The sequence below is a fragment of the Dromaius novaehollandiae genome, chromosome 33 (assembly GCF_036370855.1).
Source record: "Dromaius novaehollandiae isolate bDroNov1 chromosome 33, bDroNov1.hap1, whole genome shotgun sequence".
Taxonomy (NCBI): Eukaryota; Metazoa; Chordata; class Aves; order Casuariiformes; family Dromaiidae; genus Dromaius; species Dromaius novaehollandiae.
In genome coordinates this window covers 782,877-794,745 of record NC_088127.1, presented here as the reverse complement: position 1 = coordinate 794,745, position 11,869 = coordinate 782,877, and the positions used below count along the sequence as shown (strand labels likewise).

At 70.7% G+C, this 11,869-nt stretch overlaps 1 protein-coding gene across 2 annotated transcripts; it reads right to left on the bottom strand.

Moving 5' to 3' along the window:
• CNN1 (calponin 1) lies at positions 1–11,869 on the bottom strand. Of its 2 annotated transcripts, none has more exons than XM_064499373.1 (7): positions 11,599–11,869; positions 9,594–9,715; positions 8,905–8,971; positions 4,729–4,866; positions 2,840–2,950; positions 2,266–2,292; positions 1–253 (listed from the first exon to the last, which is right to left on the bottom strand). In XM_064499373.1, exons 1-7 carry the CDS (start codon positions 11,659–11,661, stop codon positions 17–19), a joined length of 765 nt encoding a protein of 254 aa, XP_064355443.1. In that variant the 5' UTR covers positions 11,662–11,869; the 3' UTR covers positions 1–16. The 2 variants fall into 2 exon arrangements, with proteins under 2 accessions (XP_064355443.1, XP_064355442.1); XM_064499372.1 differs by having other exon boundaries at positions 2–253; positions 2,266–2,412; positions 11,599–11,864.

The window sequence follows — 11,869 nt, the reverse complement described above, 5'->3', positions numbered from 1 at the left end:
GGGGTGGGGGGGGGCCCTACAGGGGCTCGTAGCAGTTGAGGGCGGGGGGGGGCCCGTCGGGGGGCTCGGCGAAGGCGGCGTCGCAGTACTTGGGGTCGTAGACCTGCCGCGGCAGCCCGTACACCGTCATGCCCTGCTGCGAGGCCCCCTTGTTGCTGCCCATCTGCAGCGGGATGGTCAGCGGGTCGCAGCGCTCCATGCCCAGCGCCGGCTCGAAGATCTGCCGCTTGGTGCCCGGCGCCGTCATCCCCGCCTGCCGCGGTCGCCGCCGGGTCACCGGTGCCGGGGTCCCGCCGTGGGGCCCTCCCCCGGCCGACGCCACCCGCCCGGGAAGGTTGGGGGCATCTGGGGACCCTCCAGCCTCCCTTGGAGGTGGTTGGGGACGTCTGGGACCCTCTGTCCTCCCCCAGAGGTGGTTGGGGACATCTGGGGACCCTCCGTACTCCCCCTGGGATGGCTGGAGGCATCTGGGGACCTTCCAGCCTCTCTTGGAGGGGGTTGGGGACGTCTGGGGACCCTCTATCCTCCCTTGGAGGTGGTTGGGGACGTCTGGGACCCTCTGTCCTCCCTTGGAGGTGGTTGGGGGCATCTGGGACCCTCTGTCCTCCCTTGGAGGTGGTTGGGGGCATCTGGGACCCTCCAGCCTCTCTTGGAGGGGGTTGGGGGCATCTGGGACCCTCTGTCCTCCCCCGGAGGTGGTTGGGGACATCTGGGGACCCTCCGTACTCCCCCCAGGATGGCTGGAGGCATCTGGGGACCTTCCAGCCTCTCTCGGAGGTGGCTGGGGGCATCTGGGGACCCTCTGTCCTCCCTTGGAGGTGGCTGGGGGCATCTGGGGACCTTCCAGCCTCTCTTGGAGGTGGTTGGGGACGTCTGGGACCCTCTGTCCTCCCTTGGAGGGGGTTGGGGGCGTCTGGGGACCTTCCAGCCTCTCTCGGAGGTGGCTGGGGGCATCTGGGGACCCTCTGTCCTCCCTTGGAGGGGGTTGGGGGCATCTGGGGACCTTCCAGCCTCTCTTGGAGGTGGTTGGGGACGTCTGGGACCCTCTGTCCTCCCCCGGAGGTGGTTGGGGGCATCTGGGGACCCTCCAGCCTCTCTTGGAGGGGGTTGGGGGCGTCTGGGGACCTTCCAGCCTCTCTTGGAGGGGGTTGGGGGCGTCTGGGGACCCTCTGTCCTCCCCCGGAGGTGGTTGGGGGCATCTGGGGACCATTTGGGGACCCTCCATCCTCCCCTGGAGGTTGTTGGGGGCATCTGGGACCCTCTGTCCTCCCTTGGAGGTGGTTGGGGGCATCTGGGGACCCTCTGTCCTCCCTTGGAGGTGGTTGGGGGCATCTGGGGACCCTCTGTCCTCCCTTGGAGATGATCAGGGGCATCTGGGGACCCTCTGTCCTCTCCTGGAGGTGGCCCAGCCCTTGGGGACATCTGGGGACCCTCCGTCCTCCCTTGGAGGGGGTTGGGGGCATCTGGGACCCTCTGTCCTTCCTTGGAGGTGGTTGGGGACATCTGGGGACCCTCTGTCCTTCCTTGGAGGTGGTTGGGGACATCTGGGGACCCTCCGTACTCCCCCTGGGATGGCTGGAGGCATCTGGGGACCTTCCAGCCTCTCTTGGAGGGGGTTGGGGGCGTCTGGGGACCCTCCGTCCTCCCCCGGAGGTGGTTGGGGACATCTGGGGACCCTCCGTCCTCCCCCGGAGGTGGCCCAGCCCTTGGGGACATCTGGGGACCCTCCGTCCTCCCCCGGAGGTGTCTGGGGACATCTGGGGACCCTCCGTCCTCCCCCGGAGGTGGCCCAGCCCTTGGGGACATCTGGGGACCCTCCGCCCTCCCCCGGGGTTGGCTGGGGACATCTGGGGACCCTCCGTCCTCCCCCGGAGGTGGCCCAGCCCTTGGGGACATCTGGGGACCCTCCGCCCTCCCCCGGGGTTGGCTGGGGACATCTGGGGACCCTCCGTCCTCCCCCGGAGGTGGCCCAGCCCTTGGGGACATCTGGGGACCCTCCGTCCTCCCCCGGGGGTGGCTGGGGACATCTGGGGACCCTCCGTCCTCCCCCGGAGGTGGCCCAGCCCTTGGGGACATCTGGGGACCCTCTGTCCTCCCCCGGAGGTGGTTGGGGGCATCTGGGGACCCTCCGTCCTCCCCCGGAGGTGGCCCAGCCCTTGGGGACATCTGGGGACCCTCCGCCCTCCCCCGGGGGTGGCTGGGGACATCTGGGCACTTCCCACCCTCCTCCTGGGGACCCCCGTGTCCCCCCCCCGTGCCCCCCACCTGGCTGGCGCCCTTGTTGGTGCCCATCTGGAGGCTGATGGTGGCCTGGTCGAGGGGCTGGTCGGTGCCCAGCTTGGGGTCGTAGAGGTGCCGCCGGGTGCCGTAGGCCGTCATGCCCTGCTGGCTCGCAAACTTGTTGGTGCCCATCTTTTGGGGGGGGGGGTCAGCGGGGGGGGGGGTCAGCGGGGGCGTCCCCAGTGTCCCCAGGGACCTCCGTGTCCCCAAGGACCTCCGTGTCCCCGAGAACCTCCATACCCTGAGGACATCCACGTCCCTGGGGGACCTTGGTGGCCCCAGAGACCCCCCCCCCGATGCCCCACATCCTTTGGGGCCCCCCCAGGCGCCCCCCCCACCCCCAAAGACCCCCATGTGCCCCCGGTGTCCCCCCCCCCCCAGCGACCCCAACCCAACCCCGCTGTCCCCAGAACCACCTTGGGGCCCCACCACGGGCTCCGGCAGCTCCCGGAGACCCCCACCCCCACCCCCCCGCGTCCCCAGGACCCCCCCCTCGGTGTCCCCGCTGTCCCCCCCCCCCCGGTGTCCCCGCTGTCCCCCCCGGGGGGGCCGGTGGCACCTGGAGGCCGATGATGTTCCTGCCCTCGCGCAGCTTCTCGGGGCGGAAGCGCCGCTGCTGCTTCTCCGCGTACTTCACCCCCAGCCCCACGTTGTTGCCCTTCGTCTTCGCCTGTTCGCGTCACCCCGTCGGCGGGGCCCGGCCGCCGCGACCCCCCCGGCTCCTGGGGACCCCCCCCTGCCCGTGGGGACCCCCCTCCGGAGCCTGGAGACCCCCCCGGACCCCCCAAAATGTCCCGCCCCCCCCCCCAGCCTCCCCATAGCCTGCTGGTGTGGGTGGGCTCGTGGCCTCCAAGGGGTTGGGGGACCCTTGGGACCCCCTAGTTTCCCCCCAGGGACCCCCGGGGACCCCCCCAAACCTCCCCAGGGACCTCCAGAGCCTTGGGGACCCCCCCGACACCTTGGAGACCCCCCAGGACCCCCCCAAACCTCTCTAGGGACCTCCGGGTCCTTGGGGACCCCCCCAGACCCCTTGGAGACCCCCCCCAGGACCCCCCAAACCTCTCTAGGGACCTCCAGGTCCTTGGGGACCCCCCCAGCCCCCCAGGGACCCCCCGGGACCCCCCCAAACCTCCCCAGGGACCTCCAGAGCCTTGGGGACCCCCCCGACACCTTGGAGACCCCCCAGGACCCCCCCAAACCTCTCTAGGGACCTCCAGGTCCTTGGGGACCCCCCCAGACACCTCGGAGACCCCCCCAGGACCCCCAAAACCTCCCTAGGGACCTCCAGAGCCTTGGGGACCCCCCCGACACCTTGGAGACCCCCCCCGGGGTCTTCCCCAGACCCCTTGGAGATGCCTTGGGGATGCTCTGGCCTCCCCAGGGACCTCCCAGAACCCCCCCAGACACCTCGGAGACCCCCCCAAACCTCCCTAGGGACCTCCAGAGCCTTGGGGACCTCCCCAGACCCCTTGTAGACCCCCCCCAGGACCCACCAAACCTCTCTAGGGACCTCCAGGTCCTTGGGGACCCCCCCAGACCCCCAGGGACCCCCCCAGGACCCCCCCAAACCTCTCTAGGGACCTCCAGGTCTTTGGGGACCCCCCAGATCCCTTGGAGACCCCCCAGGACCCCCCAAACCTCTCTAGGGACCTCCAGGTCCTTGGGGACCCCCCAGACCCCTTGGAGACCCCCCCAGGACCCCCCAAACCTCTCTAGGGACCTCCAGGTCCTTGGGGACCCCCCAGACCCCTTGTAGACCCCCCCCAGGACCCCCCCAAACCTCTCTAGGGACCTCCAGGTCCTTGGGGACCCCCCCAGCCCCCCAGGGACCCCCCCAGGACCCCCCCAAACCTCTCTAGGGACCTCCAGGTCCTTGGGGACCCCCCCCAGACCCCTTGGAGACCCCCCCAGGGACCCCCCAAACCTCTCTAGGGACCTCCAGGTCTTTGGGGACCCCCCAGACCCCTTGGAGACCCCCCAGGACCCCCCCAAACCTCTCTAGGGACCTCCAGGTCCTTGGGGACCCCCCCAGACCCCTCAGGGACCCCCCAGGAACCCCCAAACCTCTCTAGGGACCTCCGGGTCCTTGGGGACCCCCCCCCCAGGGTCTCCCCCAGCCCCCTTGGAGATGCCTTGGGGATGCTCCGGCCTCCCCAGGGACCTCCCAGCCCCCCAGGGACCCCCCCAATCCCCTCAGGGACCCCCCAGGACCCCCCCAAACCTCTCTAGGGACCTCCGGGTCCTTGGGGACCCCCCCCCCCAGGGTCTCCCCCAGCCCCCTTGGAGATGCCTTGGGGATGCTCCGGCCTCCCCAGGGACCTCCCAGCCCCCTCGGGGACCTCCCAGGACCCCCAAAACCTCCCCAGGGACCTCCCAGCCCCCTCGGGGACCTCCCAGCCCCCCCAGGACCCCCCCAGGACCCCCCCCCGGCCCCCCCCCGGGGCGCACCTGGCTGGCGAGGGCGATGAGGGTGGACTGCACCTGCGTGTGGTTCGTGTTCTCAAAGAGGTCGTTGGCCTCGAAGATGTCGTGGGGCTTCACCCCGTAGCGCGTGATGGCCTTGATGAAGTTCCCGATGTTCTCCAGCTGCGCGGCACGTCAGCCCACGGCCCCCCCGGCCCCCCCGAACGGCCCTGGGGACCCCAAACGGCCCCCAAATCCACCCCCGGCACCCCAGAATGGTCCTGGGGACCCCAAAACAGCCCCCAAATCCACCCCTGGCACCCCTGAATGGTCCTGGGACCCCAAACAGCCCCCAAATCCACCCCCGGCACCCCTGAATGGTCCTGGGGACCCCAAAACAGCCCCCAAATCCACCCCCGGCACCCCTGAATGGTCCTGGGACCCCAAACAGCCCCCAAATCCACCCCCGGCACCCCTGAATGGCCCTGGGGACCCCAAAACAGCCCCCAAATCCACCCCTGGCACCCCAGAATGGTCCTGGGACCCCAAAACAGCCCCCAAATCCACCCCTGGCACCCCTGAATGGCCCTGGGGACCCCAAAACTGCCCCCAAATCCACCCCTGGCACCCCTGAATGGTCCTGGAACCCCAAAACAGCCCCCAAATCCACCCCCGGCACCCCTGAATGGTCCTGGGACCCCAAAACAGCCCCCAAACCCACCCCTGGCACCCCAGAATGGCCCCGGGACCCCAAAACAGCCCCCAAATCCACCCCCGGCACCCCAGAATGGCCCCGGGACCCCAAAACAGCCCCCAAATCCACCCCCGGCACCCCAGAATGGCCCTGGGGACCCCAAAACAGTCCCCAAATCCACCCCTGGCACCCCAGAATGGCCCCGGGACCCCAAAACGGCCCCCAAATCCACCCCCGGCACCCCAGAATGGCCCTGGGACCCCAAAACAGCCCCCAAATCCACCCCCGGCACCCCAGAATGGTCCCGGGACCCCAAAACAGCCCCCAAATCCACCCCCGGCACCCCAGAATGCTCCGGGGACCCCAAAACAGCCCCCAAATCCACCCCCGGCACCCCAGAATGGTCCTGGGGACCCCAAAACAGCCCCCAAATCCACCCCTGGCACCCCTGAATGGCCCTGGGACCCCAAAACAGTCCCCAAATCCACCCCCGGCACCCCAGAATGGTCCTGGGGACCCCAAAACAGCCCCCAAATCCACCCCTGGCACCCCAGAATGGCCCCGGGACCCCAAAACAGCCCCCAAATCCACCCCCGGCACCCCAGAATGGCCCTGGGACCCCAAAACAGCCCCCAAATCCACCCCTGGCACCCCTGAATGGCCCTGGGACCCCAAAACAGCCCCCAAATCCACCCCTGGCACCCCAGAATGGTCCTGGGACCCCAAAACAGCCCCCAAATCCACCCCTGGCACCCCAGAATGGCCCTGGGACCCCAAAACAGCCCCCAAATCCACCCCTGGCACCCCAGAATGGTCCTGGGACCCCAAAACAGCCCCCAAATCCACCCCTGGCACCCCAGAATGGCCCCGGGACCCCAAAACAGCCCCCAAATCCACCCCTGGCACCCCTGAATGGCCCTGGGACCCCAAAACAGCCCCCAAATCCACCCCTGGCACCCCAGAATGGTCCTGGGGACCCCAAAACAGCCCCCAAATCCACCCCCGGCACCCCAGAATGGCCCTGGGGACCCCAAAACAGCCCCCAAATCCACCCCTGGCACCCCAGAATGGCCCTGGGACCCCAAAACAGCCCCCAAATCCACCCCCGGCACCCCAGAATGGTCCCGGGACCCCAAAACAGCCCCCAAATCCACCCCTGGCACCCCTGAATGGCCCTGGGGACCCCAAAACAGCCCCCAAATCCACCCCTGGCACCCCAGAATGGTCCTGGGACCCCAAAACAGCCCCCAAATCCACCCCCGGCACCCCAGAATGGCCCTGGGACCCCAAAACAGCCCCCAAATCCACCCCCGGCACCCCAGAATGGTCCCGGGACCCCAAAACAGCCCCCAAATCCACCCCCGGCACCCCAGAATGGCCCTGGGGACCCCAAAACAGCCCCCAAATCCACCCCTGGCACCCCAGAATGGTCCTGGGGACCCCAAAACGGCCCCCAAATCCACCCCCAGCACCCCAGAATGGTCCCGGGACCCCAAAACAGCCCCCAAATCCACCCCCGGCACCCCAGAATGGCCCCGGGACCCCAAAACAGCCCCCAAATCCACCCCTGGCACCCCAGAATGCTCCGGGGACCCCAAAACAGCCCCCAAATCCACCCCTGGCACCCCAGAATGGCCCTGGGGACCCCAAAACAGCCCCCAAATCCACCCCCGGCACCCCAGAATGGTCCCGGGACCCCAAAACAGCCCCCAAATCCACCCCTGGCACCCCAGAATGGTCCTGGGACCCCAAAACAGTCCCCAAATCCACCCCCGGCACCCCAGAATGGTCCTGGGGACCCCAAAACAGCCCCCAAATCCACCCCTGGCACCCCTGAATGGCCCTGGGACCCCAAAACAGCCCCCAAATCCACCCCTGGCACCCCAGAATGGTCCTGGGGACCCCAAAACGGCCCCCAAATCCACCCCCAGCACCCCAGAATGGTCCCGGGACCCCAAAACAGCCCCCAAATCCACCCCCGGCACCCCAGAATGGCCCCGGGACCCCAAAACAGCCCCCAAATCCACCCCTGGCACCCCTGAATGGCCCTGGGACCCCAAAACAGCCCCCAAATCCACCCCTGGCACCCCAGAATGGCCCTGGGGACCCCAAAACAGCCCCCAAATCCACCCCCGGCACCCCAGAATGGTCCCGGGACCCCAAAACAGCCCCCAAATCCACCCCTGGCACCCCAGAATGGCCCTGGGACCCCAAAACAGCCCCCAAATCCACCCCTGGCACCCCTGAATGGTCCCGGGACCCCAAAACTGCCCCCAAATCCACCCCCGGCACCCCAGAATGGTCCTGGGGACCCCAAAACAGCCCCCAAATCCACCCCCGGCACCCCTGAATGGCCCTGGGGACCCCAAAACAGCCCCCAAATCCACCCCCGGCACCCCAGAATGGTCCTGGGGACCCCAAAACAGCCCCCAAATCCACCCCTGGCACCCCAGAATGGTCCTGGGACCCCAAAACAGCCCCCAAATCCACCCCTGGCACCCCAAAACAGCCCTGGGGACCCCAAAACAGCCCCCAAATCCACCCCCGGCACCCCAGAATGGCCCTGGGGACCCCAAAACAGCCCCCAAATCCACCCCTGGCACCCCTGAATGGCCCTGGGACCCCAAAACAGCCCCCAAATCCACCCCTGGCACCCCTGAATGGCCCTGGGACCCCAAAACAGCCCCCAAATCCACCCCCGGCACCCCAGAATGGCCCTGGGACCCCAAAACAGCCCCCAAATCCACCCCTGGCACCCCAGAATGGCCCCGGGGACCCCAAAACAGCCCCCAAATCCACCCCCGGCACCCCAGAATGGTCCTGGGACCCCAAAACAGCCCCCAAATCCACCCCCGGCACCCCAGAATGGCCCTGGGACCCCAAAACAGCCCCCAAATCCACCCCCGGCACCCCAGAATGGCCCTGGGGACCCCAAAACGGCCCCCAAATCCACCCCCGGCACCCCAGAATGGCCCCGGGGACCCCAAAACAGCCCCCAAATCCACCCCCGGCACCCCAGAATGGTCCCGGGACCCCAAAACAGCCCCCAAATCCACCCCCGGCACCCCAGAATGGCCCTGGGGACCCAAAATGGCCCTGGGGACCCCGAAACCCGTCTGGACTCTGAAAGGCCCCTGGGACCCCAAAATGCAGCCAGGACCCCAACCCCCGATGGGGGGGGGAGATGGGGACCCCCAAAGCCCCAGGACCCCCCCCAGGACCCCCATGGGGAGACACTGACCCCCCCCCGACCCCCCCCCAGCCATGTCCCTTGGGTTTCAGCGACCCCCCCTCCAGGTTTTGGGGACCCCCCCTGTTTTTGGGGACCCCCCCGGGTTCTGGGGGAACCCCCTAGTTTCAGGGACCTCCCATAGTTTTGGGGACCCCCCCCCAGGTTTTGGTGGACCCTCCTGGGTTTCAGGGACCCCCTCAGATTTCAGGGACCTCCCCTGCTTTTGGGGACCCCCCCCCGGTTTTGGGGACCCCCCCGGGTTTCGGGGACCCCCCCCCCCAGGTCCCGGCCCCACCTTGTGCCAGTTCTGGATGGGTTCGTTGACCTTCCGCACGGAGCCGGGCGCCAGCTTGTTGATGAGCCTGGGTCGGGGGTCAAGGGTCAGGGTCAGAGGTCAAGGGTCAGGGGGGGTCAGACTGGGGTCAGGGTCGGGGGTCAAGGGTTGGGGGTCAGGGGTCGGATTGGGGTCAGGGTCGGGGGTCAGGGGTCAGTCCCCGCTCCCAGGGCACGAGGCCGGGGCCAGGGCCAGGGGTGAGGGTTGGGGTGAGGGTTGGGGTCAGGGGTCAGAGGTCGGGGTCAGGGGTCAGGGGCCAGGCCCCGCTCCCAGGGCGCCAGGCCGGGGCCGGTGTTGGGGGGGGGGTGTTGGAATTGGGGGTCAGGGTTGGGGTCAGGGGTGAGAGGTCGGGGGTCAGGGGGCGGGGTCAGGGGCCAGGCCCCGCTCCCAGGGCGCCAGGCCGGGGCCGGTGTTGGGGGGGGGTTGGAATCGGGGTCAGGGCTGGGGTCAGGGGTGACAGGTCAGGGGTCAGGGGGCGGGGTCAGGGGGCGGGGTCAGGGGTCAGGCCCCGCTCCCAGGCCGCGAGGCCGGGGCCAGTGTTGGGGGGGGGGGGGTTGGAATCAGGGTCAGGGTTGGGGTCAGGGGCGAGAGGTCGGGGTCAGGGGTCAGGGGTCAGGGGGCGGGGCCGGGGCCCGGGGGTCAGGCCGTACTCGCAGAGGATGACGCCGTCCTTGAGCCCCTCCATGAAGGCGTCGCCGATGCGGCGGCCGGTGGCTCCCTCGATCCAGGCGCGCAGCTCCCGCTCCCGCTGCGGGTCGTACTTCTGCGCCAGCTGCCGCCGCCGCACCCGGGGTCACCTCATGGTCACGCCCGGGTCACCCCCAGGTCACCCCCGGGGTCACCCCCCCACGGTCACCCCCGGGGTCACCCCCAGGGTCACCCCCAGAGTCACCTCAGGGTCACCCCCCCACGGTCACCCCCGGGGTCACCCCCAGTCACCCCCAGAGTCACCCCCGGGTCACCCAGGGTCACCCCCCGGGTCACCCCCAGGGTCACCCCCAGGGTCACCTCAGGGTCACCCCCAAGGTCACCCCAGGGCCCAAGGTCAGCCCCAGGGTCAGCTGGGTCACGGGGGTCAATGCTGGGGTCAGTCCTGGGGTCAGCCGGGTCACGGGGTCACCCCCAGGCTCATCCCCGGGTCAGCGCAGGGTCACCCCCAGGTTCACCCCCGGCATCACCCCCAGGCCCAAGATCAGCCCCGGGGTCAGCTGGGTCACGGGGTCAACGCCAGGGTCAGCCCCGGGGTCAGCTGGGTCGTGGGGTCAACGCTGGGGTCAATCCCGGGGTCGGCCGGGTCATGGGGGTCAACCTCGGGTGGGGGGGGGGGCGAGGTCAGTCCCAGGGGGACGGGGGCGGCCCTGGGGTCATCCCTGGGCAGAGGGTCAGTCCCGGGGGCGGCCGGGTCACGGGGTCAATGCCAGGGTCAATACCGGGGTCAGCCGGGTCACGGGGGCAGCCCCAGCTCTGACACCCCCCCCCCCCCCCAGGGAGGGGTCTGGGGGGGGGTTCAGCTCCCGCATCCACCCTGGACAGGTCGGGGGGGGGGGAAACGGGAGCACCCGGACGCCTGGGCCCTCCCTGCCCCCCCCCCCAGTGGCCTCTGCCCTCCGGACCTCTGCCCCCCCCATCAAACCCCCCCCCCCCGCCCAGGAACAGAGAGGGCCCAGGCGTCCGGGCGCTCCCATCCCCCCCCCCCCAGAAGCAAGGAGGATCCAGAGCCCCCCCCCGGGCAGGGAGGGCCCAGGCGTCCGGCCCCCCCCTCCCCGGGCAGGGAGGGCCCAGGCGTCCGGGCCCGCCGAACCTTGCCCATATATAGCCCCAGCCCGCGGCCGCCCGCCCGCAGCCCGCCGAAGCCTTATAAGGGCCGGCGGCTGGGCCGGGGGCAGCGCCGCGGCCCCCCCGGGCCCCCCCGGGCCTTCCCGGACCCCCCCCGGGCCCCCCCGGCCCCCCCAGGGGCTGCAGGTGGGGGTGGGACCCCGATGGGGTCCCTGGGCGGGAAACTGAGGCAGAGCCGGGGGGGGCCCAGGCGTCCGGGTGCCTCCCTCCCTCCCTCCCTCCTCGGGGGGCGGGGGGCCCAGGCGTCCGGGTGTTCCGCCATCTCCAGGGGGGGCCCAGGCGTCCTGGCACCTGCCCCATCGCTGGAGGGGGCCCAGGCATCCTGGTGCCCCACCCCCAGCTCCAGGGGGGCCCAGGCATCCGGGACCTCCCAGCTGCCGGGGGGGCCCAGGCGTCCGGGTGTTCCTCCATCTCCAGGGGGGCCCAGGCGTCCGGGCACCTGCCCCATCTCCGGGGGGCCCAGGTGTCCGGGACCCCCCAGCTGCCCAGGGGGGACCCAGGCGTCCGCCCCCCCCCCAATCTCCAGAGGGGGCCCAGGTGTCCGAGCACCTGCCCCATCTCCGGAGGGGCCCAGGCGTCCGGGCGGCTGCCCAGGAGGGGCCCAGGCGTCCGGGCGCCCCAGGCGGGGCAGCACCAGGGACAGCGCCCGGCCCCGCCCCCCCCCCCCCCCCAGCCCCGGTTCGGCCCCGGTTCGGGCCGGTTCGGCTGCGTCCTGCCCCCCCCCCCGGGCCCCGGTTCCCCCCCCCCCCCGGGGCCGCCCCCCCCCGCTGCCCCCCCCCCCGGTGCCGGTTCGGTCCGGTCCGGTCCGGTTCGGCCCACCTTGTTCTTCACCTCGGCCGAGAGCCCGTAGGCCGGCCCGCGGTTGAAGTGGGGGGTGGACATGGCCCTCGGTCCGGTTCGGTCCGGTTCGGTCCGGTTCGGTCCGGTTGGGTCCGGTTCGGGGCGGCCCTGGTCCCGGTCCGGCTCCCGGGGCGGCTCCGGCTGCGGCTCCGGTCCGCGCTGGGCGCGCTCCGCTCCGGGTCTTGCTCCCGGCCCGGTTCGGCTCCGGCTCCGGCTCCGGCGCCACTTTTAAAAGTCCCCGGCGGGCGGG